The 18565-nt window shown below is 43.8% G+C and overlaps 1 protein-coding gene across 1 annotated transcript in view; it reads right to left on the bottom strand.

Annotated features, from left to right (window-relative positions):
- COL5A3 (collagen type V alpha 3 chain) overlaps positions 1-18565 on the bottom strand; it is a 379057-nt gene that overhangs the window by 84245 nt on the left and 276247 nt on the right. Inside the window, exons 6-11 of the mRNA XM_073555703.1 lie at positions 8666-8851; positions 5666-5809; positions 5243-5386; positions 4884-4934; positions 2952-2993; positions 2801-2863 (exon numbers count right to left, since the gene is read on the bottom strand). Of these exons, the coding sequence (XP_073411804.1) occupies positions 2801-2863; positions 2952-2993; positions 4884-4934; positions 5243-5386; positions 5666-5809; positions 8666-8851 (630 nt within the window). The remainder of the gene's footprint in view (positions 1-2800; positions 2864-2951; positions 2994-4883; positions 4935-5242; positions 5387-5665; positions 5810-8665; positions 8852-18565) is intronic.

Raw genomic sequence — 18565 nt, 5'->3', positions numbered from 1 at the left:
ACAGCGCACCTGCTGCTGGGGTGTTATTGTGGTACCACCCACGGAGAGGGAAATGTCAGATTTAGGGAGGTTAGTAGACGGCGGGAGCAGAAGAAGTTCAGTTTTGGAGAGGTTGAGTTTCAGATAGAGAGCGGACATGATATTGGAGACTGCGGACAGACAGTCAGTGGCGTTCTGTAGTACAGCGGGGGTAAGGTCGGGGGAAGACGTGTATAGTTGTGTGTCATCAGCATAAAGATGGTACTGAAAGCCAAATCTGCTGATGGTCTGTCCAATTGGGGCCGTGTAGAGAGAGAAAAGAAGGGGGCCAAGGACTGAGCCCTGAGGTACCCCGACAGCAAGAGGAAGAGGAGATGACGTGGAGCCAGAGAACAAAACACTGAAGGAGCGGTCAGAGAGATAGGAAGAGAACCAGGAGAGAGCAGTGCAATTCCAATGCAGTGCCATCACAGCCAAAATTGAGCATTACACACTGAACTCAAAGACAGATGCTCTTAGTGGCCATTCGCTTCTTTGGTCTTCTCCTGGCTATTCTTGGATCGTGACGCTGTACTATGGACTTCTTGTTCTCAAAATTCCAGTGGCTTTCTTTATTCAGAGTCCAGGATACGTGAGTTGTAAAAAAAACAATCCCTCTTCAATCACTCTGGGTTTAAGCAATTACATTAATTTGGTTCAAGTGTGCTCCTAAGGTGTTATATTCATGTTACCTTTGATACTGACTTGGCTAATTTATTTGACTAGATCTCATCTGCCTATCCTGACCTTTGCCTCGCTATCAATCACTGAACGCTGCCTACCAGCCAGGACCCTTACACCGTTGGACTAGGTTTTCTGCCTGCTGACTTGGTACTGCGAGAGTGAAGGACTAACAATGTTTCTGCTCCCTGGTTTAGCCATCTTACCCAGCTTACTACTTTTTTTCCACGATCACCAGACTTTTTTACACTTTCCATGACTTCTTCGATAGCCTCAGACCAAAGCGCATACAGTCGTCAGGCCTTTGTCTTACTGTTTTGTCAATTTTATATTATAGCCTAAAGACTGTAAAAGCTATACATGGACTGATGTATCACTGATATGTTAGTGAGACATCTGGCATAAGAAAGGAAGACCATTGATTCCTTCACCATTGAGAAAAAGGAATAATTTGCCTAGTGTGAAAAACTTCTATATAAGGCAACTTATAACAGTGTCTAATTCTCAAACCCTGGCACTATCCATTTTAATCATGCAAACCAGGCAATATTTTTTTTACTGGATTACATAGCAATAAACAAATCTGATCTTAATTACTTTGGAGTTAAAGTCTCTAGTCAAACAATATTGCAAAATGTGCGAGACCTTTACCAGCGTCATTAGTGTGACAATGGTGGGTGTGAACCTACTGCGCCACTGGCTGGGCTTACCCTGGAGGGGCGTGACTAAGTGGCTACCTGGTTTTCACTAGAGTCTCTTTTGGTGAGGAAAGGCTTGGGTCACTAGTGTAGCCACCAGGTGCCACTCCAGGGCAGTCCACAGATCTGCAGCAACTGACCTTCAATTCAAGACAGGAATACGAGGCAACTCAGGTTCAAAATATGCAGCCGGGGTCAGAAGCGGAGAGACCAGACAGAATGAGAAGACAAGACAGGTCGATAACAGGAGAGACAAACAACAAAAAACCTGACTGGAACTAGATACAAACTGCAAACTGGAACCAAAGCTCAGGCAAAGAGTGAAGGGAGGAGCAGCTTTATAAATGCACTGCTGGCAGGGGATAGGTCAGGGAAGTTAAATTCTGCAGGACACAGCAGGGTTAAATTCATGCAGAGTCTGTCCACGCCTCCTTATACCCAGTTGGAGACAGCAGGAAGATGCAATAGTGTTGGGAGTGCTGCAAGAGGGAACTAAGCGAGAAGGCCTGACATGAGGAGAAGCAGAGCGGTTACCACAGTGAGTAGGATGGCGCAGAGAAAGCGTGTGAGTTACTGGAATCGTAACAGTTAGGGCCCAATATTATTGATCTGCTTAGTTTTCTACATGGATGAGTCCAAGAAATCCCAAGAAAGTGGAACCTTTTAGCAATACCATAGAGGTCTAAAAAGAGTTGTAAGCAAAACATTGCTTTACTGCTGTGGTTAAACAAGGTCACATTTTTTATTGGATCTTTTAGGGCCTTCCATAGAGGAAACAGATTCAACAATTTCAACCAACAAAGTGATCTAATCTTCATGAACAAACTGGATAATTAAAAAACCTGCAAAAAATTTTTCACATAGAACAGTATTTTCTAGAAAAGCTTATTTCTCAGCAAAAACATTGAACCACCATCCATGGCCGACTAGACATTTCCTGCTATCTTCTGTGGGAAGTTCAACTCTTTGTTCTAAATGTTACCACTAGGGCAATATCCCATAGACGTAAGATCAGAAGTTTAATCTATAGTAATCGTCCAACCTAAGGGCTCATGTAGATGTCCATGCAAATCGGTTGGCGCACGGACAACTAGTGCACAGAATGGCCAAGAGTCTACCGACCTGAGCGTGACGGCTTCATGTATTTCTATGAGGCTGTCAAGCTGGGGGTCAGGAGACCTGCAGCTAGTTCGTGCATTGAGGTCCGATCTCGGACTGATTTGCACGGATGTCTGCATGAGCCCTAGAGGTCCTTTTACATTACCCTAGCGGTAATGTTGATCGTTCATTCTAAGGTTTTGCCATGAATCATTGCATAGACCAAAACCATGTAAACTTGACAAACATTATCTTAGAAGAGCTTGATACACTTGTACTAAATGCAAAACAAGCTGATTGCTTACCCTCTCACCAGGATCTCCAATTGGTCCTGGAGGACCTAATGGCCCAGCTGGCCCTGGTTCTCCCTAGATATGAACATAATAGATACAAGTTCACTTAGAAGAACTGGCTATAACACTGAGTTTTGCAGATGCATCTTCTAGTTGTACATACCGAGTGTCCAGGAAATCCGATAGGACCCTCGATCACTGTACCCTGTAACAGACATCCAATGTAATATGACATAAATCTATATATATATAAACGCCTTATCGTGTCTGTCTGTAACCGAAATCGCGGGCTGCTGATTGGTCGCGGCCGCCAGGCCCCCGCCAGGCTGCAACCAATCAGCGACAGGCGCAGCTGTTTGTAAAGGTAAGCTGCGCTTGCCGCTGATTGGTCGCGGCCGGCGCAGGCCTTAATCTGTAAAAAAGAGTAATAAAATAAAAAAAAGTTATTCTCACCTTCCGACGGCCTCCTGTCTTCTTTCCACGCGCCCGGCCTCGCGTTCCCAGTAATGCTTTGCGACTTAGACCGCTGATGACGTCACTCTCGCGAGAGCGAGAAAGAAGACCGACGTCATTCTTGCGAGAGCGAGAAAGAAGACCGACGTCATCAGCGGTCTAAGCTGCAAAGCATTACTGGGAACGCGAGGCCGGGTGCGTGTAAAGAAGACAGGAGGCCATCGGAAGGTGAGAATAACTTTTTAAAATTTTTTAATATTTTTGTACAGGGCCGCTGCAGTGATTGGTCGCGGCTACAGAGCCGCTTTGCTGATTGGTCGCGGACAGAGGGCCGCGACGCTGATTGGTCGCGGCTACACGGAAAGGGGGGTGAGGGGACCATGCATACCAGGAAAGGGGGGTGAGGGGACCATGCATACCAGGAAAAGGGGGTGAGGGGACCATGCATGCCAGGAAAGGGGGGTGAGGGAACCATGCATACCAGGATTGGGGGGTGAGGGGACCATGCATACCAGGATTGGGGGATGAGGGGGACCATGCATACCAGGATAGGAGGTGAGGGAACCATGCATACCAGGATTGGGTGGTGAGGGGACCATGCATACCAGGATTGGGGGGTGAGGGGACCATGCATACCAGGATTGGGGGGTGAGGGGACCATGCATACCAGGATTGGGGGGTGAGGGGACCATGCATACCAAGAAAGGGGCGTGAGGGGACCATGCATACCAGGATAGGGGGGTGAGGGGAAACCACGCATACCACGCATACCACGAAAGGGGGTAAGAGGACAATGCATACCAGGATTGGGGGGAGTGAGGGGACTATGCATATCAGGAAAGGGGGGTGAGGGGACCATGCGTACCAGAACTGGGGGGTGAGGGGACCATGCATACTCCAAAAGGAGGGTAAGAGGACCATGCATACCAGGATTGGGGGGTGAGGGGACTATGCATATCAGGAAAGGGGGGTGAGGGGACCATGCATACCAGGATAGGGGGGTGAGGGGACCATGCATACCAGGATTGGGGGGTGAGGGGACCATACATACCAGGAAAGGGGGGTGACGGTGAGCATACATACCAGGATTGGGGTGTGAGAGGATCATGCATACCAGCAAAGGGGGGTGAGGGGACCATGCATACCAAGAAAGGGGGGTGAGGGGACCATGCATACCAGGATAGGGGGGTGAGGGGACCATGCATACCAGGATTGGGGGGTGAGAGGACCATGCATACCAGGATTGGGGGGTGAGGGGACCATGCATACCCCGAAAGGGGGGTAAGAGGACCATGCATACCAGGAAAGAGAGGTGAGAGGGCCATGCATACCAGGATTGGGGGGTGAGAGGACCATGCATTCCAGGATTGGGGGGGTCAGGGGATCATGCATACCAGGATAGGGGGTTGAGGGGTAGCATGCATATCAGGATTGGGGGTGAGAGAACCATACATATGAGGATTGGGGGTGAGAGAACCATACATATCTGGATTGGGGGGTGCATTATTGCATTATTATTAAATCTTCAAAAATAAACTGCATATATATTCTAGAATACCCGATGTGTTAGAATCGGGCCACCATCTAGTACTTATATAATACCATATAGTATAGTAATAGTACATCGCATACATCTACTAACCGGTTCTATTATGGCTGGTTCACCCTTCTGTCCTGTCAGACTCTGCTCTTCCTAGAATGCAAAAAAAAAAATTGAAATAGAAATAGTGACGTACTCTGTCTTTTCCTCCGGGTTTTTTTTTCTTTATTTCTTGTCTTCCCACAACCTCCCAAGTGGATGACCTATTTATCTATACATGTAATAAAAACACTCAGGACAATGATAGCGTGCACCTAAAATCCGCAATTTTTTTGATTGAGTACGGTACTTTTGTGCACTTTTAAGTAAGGATTTCCAAAGTCAAAACAACATGATGAGCAGATAAGATAAGAATTAAGCCCATAAGAACATACTATAATAATAAATAGATTGAGTCTTACCTCAGCTTCTTGGGTATCCACCTGTCCACGCTCTACTGGTCCATATCTCTCCTCTTTATTGTCATAGTCCTCCTCTTCATACTGTTTTATCTCATAGTCGTCATCATCTTCTTCTTTTCTTTCTTCTTCCCCAGTCACATATTCCTAAGTATGGGTGACCACAGAAGAACTCATACAATGTATATATATGTTTTAGCTGTATATTGAGATTTACCTAAGAGGCTTGGCACTTGGTACCCTATCTTAGAAGATGCAGACATACATGAATAGGAAAGACGGGACCACGCTGGAGGCGCGTTACATTGTCGTAGGTAGGGACACCTTTGGTTACTTGTATTAGAAAATTGTTGAAAACTCTAAAAACTTCTTCAACCATCCCACAGATTGTATGCACATTCTCAGGTAGGACAGTAGGGTAGTTACCTCATAGTCAGTAGCGTTGATGCTCACAGTCACTGTGGACACTGTGATGTCTTCTTCTTCAGGAGCAGCAGTGTAGTAATAATCTGGGAACTCGTACTCCGATAGAATGGGGTCTTCTGTTGGACGCACCCTTCTTGTCTCTGTCTTTTGTGATTTAATATACATAAGTAAGTTTTCTTAAATGCATGTAATGAAAGCTGGGCAATTTCAGAAAGGATCTTTGAGGGCATTTCCAAACAATGTCCTATATAAACTATATCTCATGGACAACAACATCTGGGCACTACAGACCTTGGCTGGTTAGTGTAAAAATTCACTAACCATATCATGTCTTAGACTTTTGGAGGCAACTTTATTATTTTATTAACTTACAAGAAAGATTCCTCAACCTCATTGATGAAGTCCATACTCCACAGTCTGGTCCGCAATGGGCACAGATAATGTTGAGTACAAATTCCTCAATTTTACATATGAGATAGTTAAGGAAAGTCTTAACTTTGTGGATTTGCCTCTATAATGGCACGCAGAGTTTTTAGAAATCCTTATCCTAAAAATATTTCCTACTTGAGTCATTACATTCTTACCCAGAAAACCAGTCTCCTACTTTGCACTGATGAGGTTCAAGAACCCACAAAACAGCTGTATGCAAATGGAGATTCTGGATTAGCTTTATATCCTAAGGGTTGATTAATGGGTCAATATTGACTTAAAGGATTGTTAACTTCAATAGGTGGCACTAGAGGCCTTCCTATCTAAGTGTATTTCCCAGGAAGGACAATATGTCTTATTTGACGGTATCGATAAAGAGAAGCTTTACTGTTAGGACACTACATTCTCCATTAATGCTCCTAGGGATGGACACTTGAGTAACATGGCAGACGATGAAACATGCCATGATTATTTTTCTCATGAAAGTTACACCAATCTATTTGAGAAAATCTTGGTTTCCCATGCATAAAGTCGGAGGTACCATAAGGACCTTCAACAAGCTTAAGCCACCATGATATAGAACAGTAAGGTTTTATGCATGAGGTCTTATTCTACTTTCAGCCACCATTGTTGCAGTATTATTTTTATCTAGGCAACTATTCATTGGCTACAAAAGGGCATTTTATAAGAACCTCCATCATAGTTGTTAGAGCTCACCATGTGGAGACATCAAACTGGACTGTTGCATGGGCTAAAAATTGGTGGAATACTAGAATAATACTTGGAACACAATGTTCCATGATTGCTGAAAAACTACTTGTCCAAGATTCAAAGCCAAGAGGGAAGGTTATAATCCATACAACTGGTGGACTACGGGAGAGAGATCATTATCATCTCTTCCGTCTCCCTCTTCTCACTTTGTTTCTCTGTTTACTTTTACTATGGTTACTTTTTATTATTGCATTCCTAATTTGTAATTACAACAGACTTTATAGCAGTGGAACAATTTGCACCAGGTGTTTGTTGCCAAGGTGCCTACAGATCCCGTATGGAGATGCCCATGGTTCTTTCCTTTGCTGAAATGACCCAGCCTTTAATACGAGGCACAGACACGTCAATGGATGTCATGACTGTTGGGATGAGATGAGATGGATATTGGCGAATGACACGGGAATTCTCATGCTTCTTTAGGAAGAGTTAGTGCCAGGATGAGAGGGTGGAAAACAGATGTTAAGTGATGTGAAAAAGCGACATTATAAATCTAATTTGGCTTAATAATAAATGACTCTTCAGTTCCTTTTGGCTGGATCACCTTTCAAAAGTGACCTACTTCTAGTGACATTATGAACATTCTCTAATTTTCATTTCTATTCCAGATCTGGAGTACCAAACTGCTCATGGACAAGAGTGTATAACTCTATTAATTAGACTATTTTACATGTCCATTTTTTAGTCTTTTTGGTACTCTTTTAGAGAGCGTAGTTGTACCCCCTAAGGGTCCAAGGTAGCGTTGATTCTGGAGTTATTCGACTGCATCAGAATAACCATTCCAAATTGACCTATTACAAGTGACTTTACCAACATTATCTACTTTTTTAATGATCCCAGGACTAAGCTGCAATACAAAACCCAAGCTATGACCAAGGGTTGAGCTGCTTATGAAAAATAGAACTTCTAAATATGGACAACCGAAATAAACTAGGGTACAAAACAAAAGCCCACACTGTCAACACTGTCCCAGTGGGCTTGGTGGTAAAAAAAAATTGTAGCATTGATCATATGGATGGAAAGTTGTATTTCCCAACCTCTAAGTGACTCTTTCAGATTCAGTTAATTCTGATTAACTCACAATTCCTTATTCACCAATTCTGAGGCAAGGAACTGCCAATTATACTCAATGGCACATAGGGGAACCTTTGTCAGATGACTCTGGCAGCAGCTGTTTCATAAAAAACACAGGAGTGCCCCAACCGGACTCAGTATAGATAGCGGTCGGATACGATTGACCAAATAATCCATCGGACAAAGGTGATCTATCGTGTATGGAGAGGGCTTAGGAAAGCATTGTTTCATATTTGTGTAGACTTGTTTTTGATGAGGACATATAGATAATGAGGTGCAATTCTCCTGGGATTAATTTTTAGAACTGCATCATATTAAGATAAGGCACATTTGTAGTCTTGTAGTTTCTACCCATATGATTGGGTTTGGTAAATATCAAAAAGTTGAACCTGTAAGAAACAACACCACATGACTATTGGAATAGGATTTTCTCAATAAGTGGCAAATCCAATTTGCCTCAATATTTTTTATTTTTAACTGCCACCAGGAACCAGGCAGTAGAGCAGAACACCTTCTGTATTATTCAAAACATTTATAGCAGATGATGATGATGATGATGTTAGTGTTGGCTATCTAGATGAGATGACACATGGACAATATTTTGCCGGTATTATGACGTTAATGATTAAAATTAAGCCATGATCGTGGTGCCAGGTCATATATCGTGCTGACCTTAGACAATGACAAAGCAGGTTGGCACTAGCATTGCACTTTGGGCGGGGTGGTTACCATGAGAAGAGTGACCGCCTGAGTAGCAGCTGAGGTAGTAGTGATCTCTTCTGTCGGACTTATGACAGTGCTGAGCAACTGTGTTGTGTGCTCTGCTACAGACTTTCTCTTCTTCTTTTTGCCCTTTCTGTCCTTCTTTCTACCTTTTCCACCCTTTTTCTTTCGAGGGGCAGATTCTGTAGCATTCTGTGGAGCCAAGACAGGCATCAGAAAAAAAAATGTGTGTTGGAGGTCATTTGGGTAATTGAGAAGACTACGCTTTAGGTCCTGGAAACTCATAAAGTGTATTGATATATGAGATTTAGAGAGGAGGTGGTGTGTCCTCACCTCATCAACCAAGATAAATATGAAGGCTTATGTCAATACACAAAGAGGATAAATAAAAGTAGTGGTAGGAACACTGGGGCTCTGAAGCACCGTGGAGTACCCATGGCACCAAGGAAGCCTAAGGATGGTCAGGACAGTCCTAGGCAATAATTACTACCAAGTCTTTCACAATGTTCAAGAAGTAGTGGGTCCACACTTCATCAACATAGATAAATATGGAGGCTTATATGAATACACAAAGAGGATAAATAAAGGTGACGCTCTCACAAATCACTTAACCATCTGCTCACTCTTTCTATCCTCCTTCTCCTAGTTGCAGGAGACATTGCTCCCAACCCTGGTCCCCCATGTTATAGAAAGTCAAACTCCCCCACTGCTACACTCAGAAACCCCTCTAATCTTTTTAATATTCCCTGCATGCCATCTGTCTCTCTTAATTGTGCACTTTGGAATTCTCGCTCAGTGTGTAACAAACTCTCCTTCATTCATGACTTCTTCCTTTCTAATTCTCTTAACCTCCTGGCTCTTACTGAAACCTGGATCCAGCAGTCAGATACTACCGCTGCTGCTGCTCTTTCATACGGGGGGCTACACTTCTCTCATACCCCAAGATCAGACAATAGAGCTGGTGGAGGCGTTGGTCTGCTCCTATCACCAAAATGTACCTTTCAGGTTATCCCTCAAGTACCCTCACTTGTCTTCCCTTCTTTTGAGGTCCATGCCGTCAGACTCTACACCCCCTTCTCCATGTGAGTGGCGGTGGTGTATCGTCCTCCCGGCCCCTCCCATCAGTTCCTGGATCATTTTGCCACTTGGCTTCCACATTTTCTCTCCTGTGACATCCCTACCCTCATCATGGGAGATTTCAACATCCCCATTGCTCTTCCCCTCTCCCCATCTGCTACTCACCTTTTATCTCTAACCTCCTCATTTGGCCTTTCGCAGCTTACTAATTCTCCAACGCATAAAGACGGAAACTCCCTCGACTTGGTCTTCTCTCGGCTTTGTGCAGTGGATGATTTTGCAAACTCCCCTCTCCCGCTCTCTCACCACAATCTTCTTTCATTCTCTATAAAGAACTGCCAGGCTGCTCAGGTCACCCCCACTGTCCAGACTTATAGAAACATACAGGCCATTAACACCCAGAAACTTCTGAAGAACTTGCAGTCTTCATTGGCCCCTATCTCCTCCCTCTCATGTCCTGATTCTGCATTGAAGCATTACAATGAAACACTTCAAAGTGCCCTGGATGAATTTGCACCCCCTATAAATAGAACACCACAACACAGACGGCGACAACCCTGGCACACGGTGCAAACACGTTTCCTGCAGCGGTGCTCCAGGTGCGCCGAACGTCTGTGGAGAAAATCCAATCTACACGAAGATTTCATCCATTTTAAGTTTATGCTTAGAACATACAACACTGCCCTTCACCTCTCCAAACAAACCTATTTCAACACCCTCATCACCTCACTGTCCAATAACCCGAAACGTCTCTTTGACACTTTTCATTCTCTACTCAATCCAAGAGTACAGGCCCCAACCACGGGCTCCGAGCTGACGATCTGGCCAATTACTTCAAAGAAAAAATTGACCAGATCCGACAGGAAATTATCTCCAAATCCCCTCATACCATGCACTGTCCTCCCTCCCCCACTGCATCTAACTCACTCTCTGATTTTGAACCAGTCACAGAAGAAGAAGTAAGCAGGCTCCTTGCATCTTCTCGCCCAACTACTTGCACCAGTGACCCATTTCCGTCACATCTCCTCCAGTCTCTTTCCCCTGCTGTCACCCCTCACCTAACTAAAATATTTAACCTCTCTCTCTCTTCTGGTATTTTTCCCTCCTCATTTAAGCATGCCATCATACATCCACTACTTAAAAAACCATCCCTCGACCAAAACTGTGCCGCTAACTATAGACCTGTCTCTAATCTTCCCTTCATCTCTAAACTCCTGGAACGCCTGGTCCACTCCCGTCTTATCCGCTATCTCTCAGAAAACTCTGTTCTCGACCCTCTCCAATCCGGTTTCCGCTCTTTACACTCCACTGAAACTGCTCTCACTAAAGTCTCTAATGATCTGCTAACAGCTAAATCAAATGGTCATTACTCCATCCTAATTCTCTTGGATCTCTCTGCAGCATTCGACACTGTGGATCATCAGCTCCTCCTCACTATGCTCCATTCCATTGGCCTCAAGGACACCGTTCTCTCCTGGTTCTCCTCCTATCTCTCCGACCGCTCCTTTACTGTTTCTTTTGCCGGTTCCTCCTCCTCTCACCTTCCCCTTACTGTTGGGGTTCCTCAAGGATCGGTTCTAGGCCCCCTCCTCTTCTCCTTGTACACTGCCCCTATTGGTCAAACAATCAGTAGATTTGGTTTCCAGTACCATCTCTATGCTGATGACTCCCAATTATACGCTTCTTCTCCTGACATCACGCCAGCCTTTCTAGAAAACACTGGCGATTGTCTAAACGCTGTGTCTAATATCATGTCCTCACTATATCTGAAACTGAACCTGTCAAAGACTGAACTCCTGGTGTTTCCTCCCGCTACTAATGTACCTACACCCGACATTGCCATTTCCGTGTGTGGTTCCACTATTACTCCCCAGCAACATGCCCGCTGTCTTGGGGTCATACTTGATTCCGAGCTTTCCTTTGCCCCCCACATTCGATCACTGGCTCGCTCTTGTCATCTGCACCTCAAAAACATTTCTAGAATTCGACCTTTTCTTACTTTTGACTCTGCAAAAACTCTTACTGTTTCTCTTATTCATTCTCGTCTCGACTATTGTAACTCTCTTCTAATCGGTCTCCCTCTTACCAAACTCTCCCCTCTCCAATCTGTCTTGAATGCTGCAGCCAGGATCATATTCCTCACCAATCATTACACCGATGCCTCTACCTTGTGCCAGTCATTACACTGGCTACCCATCCACTCCAGAATTCCGTATAAACTTATTACCCTCACCCACAAAGCCCTCCATGGCTCAGCACCACCTTACATCTCCTCCCTTGTTTCAGTATACCACCCTACCCGCGCCCTCCGTTCTGCTGATGACCTGAGGTTAGTATCCTCAATAGTCAGAACCTCCCACTCCCGTCTCCAAGACTTTACACGTGCCGCGCCAATTCTTTGGAATGCACTTCCCAGGTCAATACGATTAGTCCCCAATCCCCACAATTTTAAGCATGTCCTGAAAACGCATTTATTCAGACTGGCCTATCGCCTCAACACATTAACCTAACCTATCCCTGTGTGGCAGAGCCAAAAGTTTTACCATAACCAGGTTCCCAGCATCATGTTCCCACATGCTTTATGCATCCATTAGCCCTCTGTGTCTGTACTGTCACACACTTAACATTATGGCTGGTCCATACAATCAGGGTAACTGTTACCACCCACCTTTCGTGTCTACCTCTTTCCTCATAGACTGTAAGCTTGCGAGCAGGGCCCTCACTCCTCTTGGTATTTGTTATAATCTACTGTATGTGATTATTGTTATGCTGTAATGTCTATTGTCTGTACAAATCCCCTCTGAAATGTAAAGTGCTGCGGAATATGTCGGCGCTATAAAAATAAAATTTATTATTATTATTATTATTATAAAGGTAGTGGAAGGAACAGTGTAGCTTTTAAGCACTGATGAGTACCCATGCCACCAGTGAAGCTTAAGGCTGTGTGCACACGCTGTGGATTTTGCTGCGGTTCTGCAGCGGTTTTGGCCGCTGCGGACCCGCAGCAGTTTTTGCTGCGGTGTACAGTACCATGATTCCCTATGGGAATCAAAAACCGCAATGCAGATGGTGCGGAATTTTCCGCGCGGATTATCTGCGGTTTTCAATCCGCAGAAAGAATTGACATGTCAATTCTTTCTGCGGATTCCCCTGCGGTTTGCCATCTCCTCCACTGAGGAGATGTAAAACCGCAGGGCAAAACCGCAGAGCAATCCGCAGGTAAAACCGCAGGTATTTTGACCTGCGGTTTCACCTGCGGATTTTACAAAATCCGCGCGGATGAATCCGCACCTAATCCGCAGCATGTGCACACAGCCTAAGGATGGTCAAGAGGGTCCCAGGCAAGGATTACTACATGGTCTTTTGCATTAGCACCAAAAGCTTATATAAACCTTATCCCAGCTTACATTACCTTCCTAGCTGTCTCCCCTCTGGACATCAAACTTATCTACTGCCCCTTTCAATGGAAGCGATAAAATGTACACATGGTAAAAACTTCAAGTAAACTACCGTAGTACCCAACTACCATTCTTTTTGGACATCAGAGAAGGTTACAACCCTCCACAATGTAACTAGATAAACTTACATTCCCCCAAACGGGTAATGAATTTTGAAAAATATTGGAGATACAATTTCATGCCAATCATTTGTGCCTATGTGCCACCCCCTTCAGTGTGCAGCTGAATCAGAACATTTAGACCCTCTTCAGTGTGCAGCTAACTAAGCAGGGGGGTCAAACCTCAAAGGTTGTGAGTGACAGATCTCACACATTGAGTCAGCTCAGAGCAGGACAAAGGCTGCTTGCAATAAAGAGTCATGCTGAAAATGCCAACAAATATTCTAGAAACACGATTCCATACATAGTGGACATTTCTGAGATCCCCAGAACATGGCGAACACCCGCCTAGGTCTCGACCCATTCTAGCACCCAGGGGTATGGAGTAAAAGAACATCTAGTTAAAGCCAGGTAGCAAAGGCTTGTTTGGTCCCCATTCATACCAGTGGCCTGTCTGGATCTGATGGCGCCAGACACGTCACTCTAGGACCATAACAGGAGTTCTTTCATAGGTTTTGGAGTTTTTAGCTGCAAAGGCAAGGAGAAGAGATTTAGCTTCAGCCCAGTGGGCAGGACGATTAAGGGGTTAAGTGCTAGTGTAAGGCCATGTGGTGTCTCTTTCTCTGTTGCATGTGGTCCACTTCGATAGTGGGGACCGTGTCGAGTAACGTGCTGTGAACAACCTACGAGCCAGCTGACAGTCCATGCCCCCGTGAGACCCAACACACCCATGATCTAACATCACCCGGTAATTGACATATATTCTGCTTATATCTTTTGTACTACCACTATCTGTATTGCATATCTGACCACTGTATATGTGTAACCATTATATGTGTAACCATCGTATATATATGTATATATATATATATATATATATATATATAGTGCATTGTCTAGTGTGCCCTTAAGCCAATTAAATATATAATTTAACCTTGGGCTGCTCTTTTATCTCGATCCATGAATTCACACGTCCGTTTCTCGGTTTAACATTCCATGCTACCGGGGCTGATTCCTGGTCCAAAATAATCCCGATAATGGATTGGGCTTATATCTAATGAGAAACTGGTGGCAGTCCTACCAGGCTGGCAGCGCTATGTTTCACTGGTGCTAATGAAAGGGGCCTCTCAGGGTTGTGAGCGAGTGTGGTGCCACATCAAGGACTGCGTGAGCCATATTCTCTTACTCACAATTCCTCCCTGGACTTGGGGTGTGTGTGTAAAACTGCACCAAGCTGACCTTATGTGTCCCCAGGGGGGTGTTTAACATGATATTTGTGCGAGTGAGGAGACCATACCACGTGATTTCGTTGATGTAATACTGACGTCAGGCGCGGTGGAGAGGTGCGGGTTCATCACATGTAGTGGCAGTGGAGGGATTCTGCATGTCACATATGACCTACCTACTTATCTTCCCATTATACAGCTGTTACACAATCTACTCTTTGGCAACTGGACATGACCCAACCTCTTTACCTCCTCCCCTCTTGGGCTACTAAGTTTATTACAGGTTAACTGGGTGTTAAGGGTCACAGATGCCTATTAGTCTACCCTTATTATATGGAGCAAGAGAAAGTGCGGCTTGGTTAAACGCATAGCTGCTGCGGCATCTATAATCCAGCAATGGCTTTGCTTGACCCTTGGCACTGAATATTCCCAAGTGGATGTTTAATAATGTGTTAAGCTGAGAGTGAGAAAATCAGAGAGCTCTTTGGGAATGATGCCGAGCAGGTGCACAAAAAGAGATACAAGGCAACTCTGAAGGACTTGGCTTCTCTCCATATGCTTGCCATGCATGATAACTTGTAAATATTCTTTAAACCATACAGTCATGGCCGAAAGTGTTGGAACCCTTGAAGTTTTTCCAGAAAATGAAGTATTTCTACCAGAAAATAATTGCAATAATACATGTTTTGTTATACACATGTTTAATTAATTTGTGTTTATTGGAACAATACAAAAAACTGAGAACAAAAGGTAAATTGGACATAATTTCACACAAAACCAGAACAATGGGCCAGTCAAAATTGTTGGCACCTTTCCAAAATTGTGGGTAAACAACTTTGCTTGAAGCATGTGATGCTCGCTCAAACTCACCTGTGGCAAGTAACAGGTGAGGGCAATCTGAAAATCACACCTGAAACCAGATAAAAAGGGGACAAGTTGAGTCAATCTTTGCATTGTGTGTCTGCGTGTGCCACACTAAGCATGAAGAACAGAAAGAGGTGAAGAGAACTATCTAAGGACTTGAGAACCAAAATTGTTGAAAAATATCAACAATCTCAAGGTTACACGTCCATCTGTGGAGATATTTATGTTCCTTTATCCATAGTGCACAACATAATCAAGAAGTTTACAACACATGACACTATAACTAATCTCCCTGGACATGCACATAGAGAAACATTGATACAAGGTTGCAATGCAGGATAGTCCAGATGGTGGATATGCAGCCTCAATCACGTTCCAAAGAAATTCAAGCTGCCCTGCAGGCTCAGAGTGCATCAGTATCAGCGTGAACCATCCGTCAACATTTGAATGAAATAAAATGCTATGGCAGGAGACCCAGGAGGACCCCACTGCTGATACAGAGACATAAAAAAGCTAGACTGCAGTTTATCAAAATGTACGCGAGTAATCCTAAATCATTCTGGGAAAGCCTCTTGTGGACAGATGAGACCAACATAGAGCTTTTTGATAAAGCACATCATTCTACTGCTTACCCAAAACTGAATGAGGCCTACAAAGAAACAAACACAGTACCTACAGTTAAATATAGTGGAGGTTCAAATATGTTTTGGGGTTGTTTTGCTGCCTCTGGCAATGGGTAAATTGACTGTATGTAAAAAAGCATCATGAAATCTGAAGATTACCAAAGGATTTTGGGTCACAATAAAGTGCCCAGTGTCAGATAGCCAAGTTTGTGTACTAGGCCAGAAGGACAATGACCCCAAACTTACTGCAATAAGCACCCAAAAATGGAGGAAACAAAGTTCTAGAGATTTTTGAAGTGGCCAGTGGTGAGTTTGGATCTAAATCCCATTGGAAACCTGTGGAAATGTCTTAAAATTGCTTTTCGGAGAAGGCGAAAAGGCGCCTTTCAAATATGATAGACCCAGAGCAGTTTGCAAAAGAACAGTGGTCAAAAATTCCAGTTGAGAGGTGTAAGGAGCTTGTTGATGGTTATAGGAAGCGATTGATTGCAGTTATTTATTCCAAAGGGTAAGCAACCAAATATTAAGTTGAGGGTGCCAACAATTTTGTCCAACACATTTTTGATGTTTTGAGTGAAATTCTGTCCAATTTGCCTTTTTTTCTTATTTTTTTGTGTTGTTTCAATACACACAAAGGAAATAAACACGTATAACTAAACATGTATAATTGCAACAATTTTCTAGGAGAAATGTTTCATTTTCTGGAACAACGTCAAGGGTGCCAACACTTTCGGCCATAAGTTGTATAATTCTGAACTTAATGCCACAATTACAATAGAGGGTGACCTAAAGGTTTATAATGACTTGTCCTTATTGCAATGGAGGCCAGTTCTCTATGCACTTACATGTTTGATTGATTTGGGTGGACTTATGATTATACTCAGCAGCTAATACAAAACAAGTAGTGAGTCAGCGCAAAAAAAAAGAGTCGGATAGAATCAAGCAGAGATCAACTCTAGTTACTGGAGAGGATTTAGGTCTCCCGTAGATTCCAACAGACTATGTAGCTGAGCTGTAGTCACTGATAATAGCTCCAGTTTTCCATTGGAGCCTGAATCATTTGTCATAATAAGACTCCAATCTATCCAGTAACATCTATCAGTGGCCCACCATAGTACAACCCTGAGCTGACCCCTGCTCTGTACACTTCTTACAAGACTAGACATTTTTTTTTCTCTACCTCGATGCGGCATATTTTATGTTCCCACGGCACTATGTTTGTATCAGTGTAAAATTTTAGCCAAAAGTCTGACCACTTGGGTAAATTTTTTAGAGCTTAACTATATAAAAAAATAAAAATAAAAAGTAGAAGCTTCTGTATTTTTATTATCACAAATGTCCAGCCAGATGTTCTACCAGGCGCCGGCAGAGGAGCGCTCCCACTGGAGATTTGTCTGCTCCACATCAACAAAGCAGCTTCTTCTCTTCCACTCTGCTCTGTTGACAGGGCGTGATTGCCTATGTCATGCTGATTGACAGCCGGCTCCCCGCAGTTTGGCAATGGGGAGGTGATTGTCAATTAGGATGACGTTGGCAGTAGTAATGAGCAAATGTGCTCGGATAAGGTGCTCGTGTGCTAATAGAGTGTTTTCGGCGTGCTCGAAAATATGTTCAAGTCCCCACGGATGTTCGTGAGCCCCAACACATGCAGGGATTACATAACAAACAGGAAATCCATGCATGTGTTGCGGCTGTCGAACAGCTGCGAGACATGGAACTAAAGGAGCATATTTTTTGAGCACTTCGAAGACACTCGGTTGGTACACGAGCATGCTCGAATAACACCTTATCTGAGCACGTCCGCTCATCACTAGTTGGCAGTCATGCCCTATCAACAAAGCAGAGCAGAAAAGAAGCCGCTGCTCTATCGATGTGACGTCAGCAGAAGTCACTGAATCGCCGGTAGAAGCAGTCTTGCTCCAATCTCTGCTTTCTGCCGGCAGAGATTGGCACAAAGCAAAACAGACAGGTAGGTAACAACTACCCGCCTATTAGTTTTTAGATCTGTAGTAAAAAAAAATAGTCTTGGACAAACCCATTAAAGGGGGATAATTTCCAAGTATTTAAAGAGGACCTTTCACCAAATTTTTCATGCTGAACTAGAGACACAATGTAATACTGGCTGCAGAGTGCAATAAAACAATTTTTTTTTTCCCTTCTCCATTGCGGAGATATCGGCAAAGTATTTGGCAGCTATTGAGTTATCTTTTTTTAAAAATCCAAGTGTGTGTTATCAGAGTTTTTGCTGGGAGTGTGTACTTCTCCCTGTATGAGTTACTCAATCATAAGCAGGCAGCAAAACACAGGAGAAAAAGAACACGCCCCCATCACAGTGTGTGAGATGTGATGCCACAGCACTGATCTCCTGGTCTAACTTCCTCGGAGAGGCAAAATTATAAAAGAAACAAACAAAAAACACGTTTTCTTTCACTCTGCAGCCAATATTACTTCACGTGTCAAATTCAAGAAGAAAAAAATTGGTGAAAGGTCCTCTTTAATTATTGTTCTAAAAGTATCATAAAGGTCTATAATAATTATAAACCCAAACAAAAAAAAAAGT

The sequence above is a fragment of the Dendrobates tinctorius genome, unplaced genomic scaffold, assembly GCF_039654945.1.
Source record: "Dendrobates tinctorius isolate UK_male_01 unplaced genomic scaffold, ASM3965494v1 ptg000228l, whole genome shotgun sequence".
In the NCBI taxonomy this organism is placed as follows: Eukaryota; Metazoa; Chordata; class Amphibia; order Anura; family Dendrobatidae; genus Dendrobates; species Dendrobates tinctorius.
This window is presented reverse-complemented; position numbering and strand designations above follow the sequence as displayed.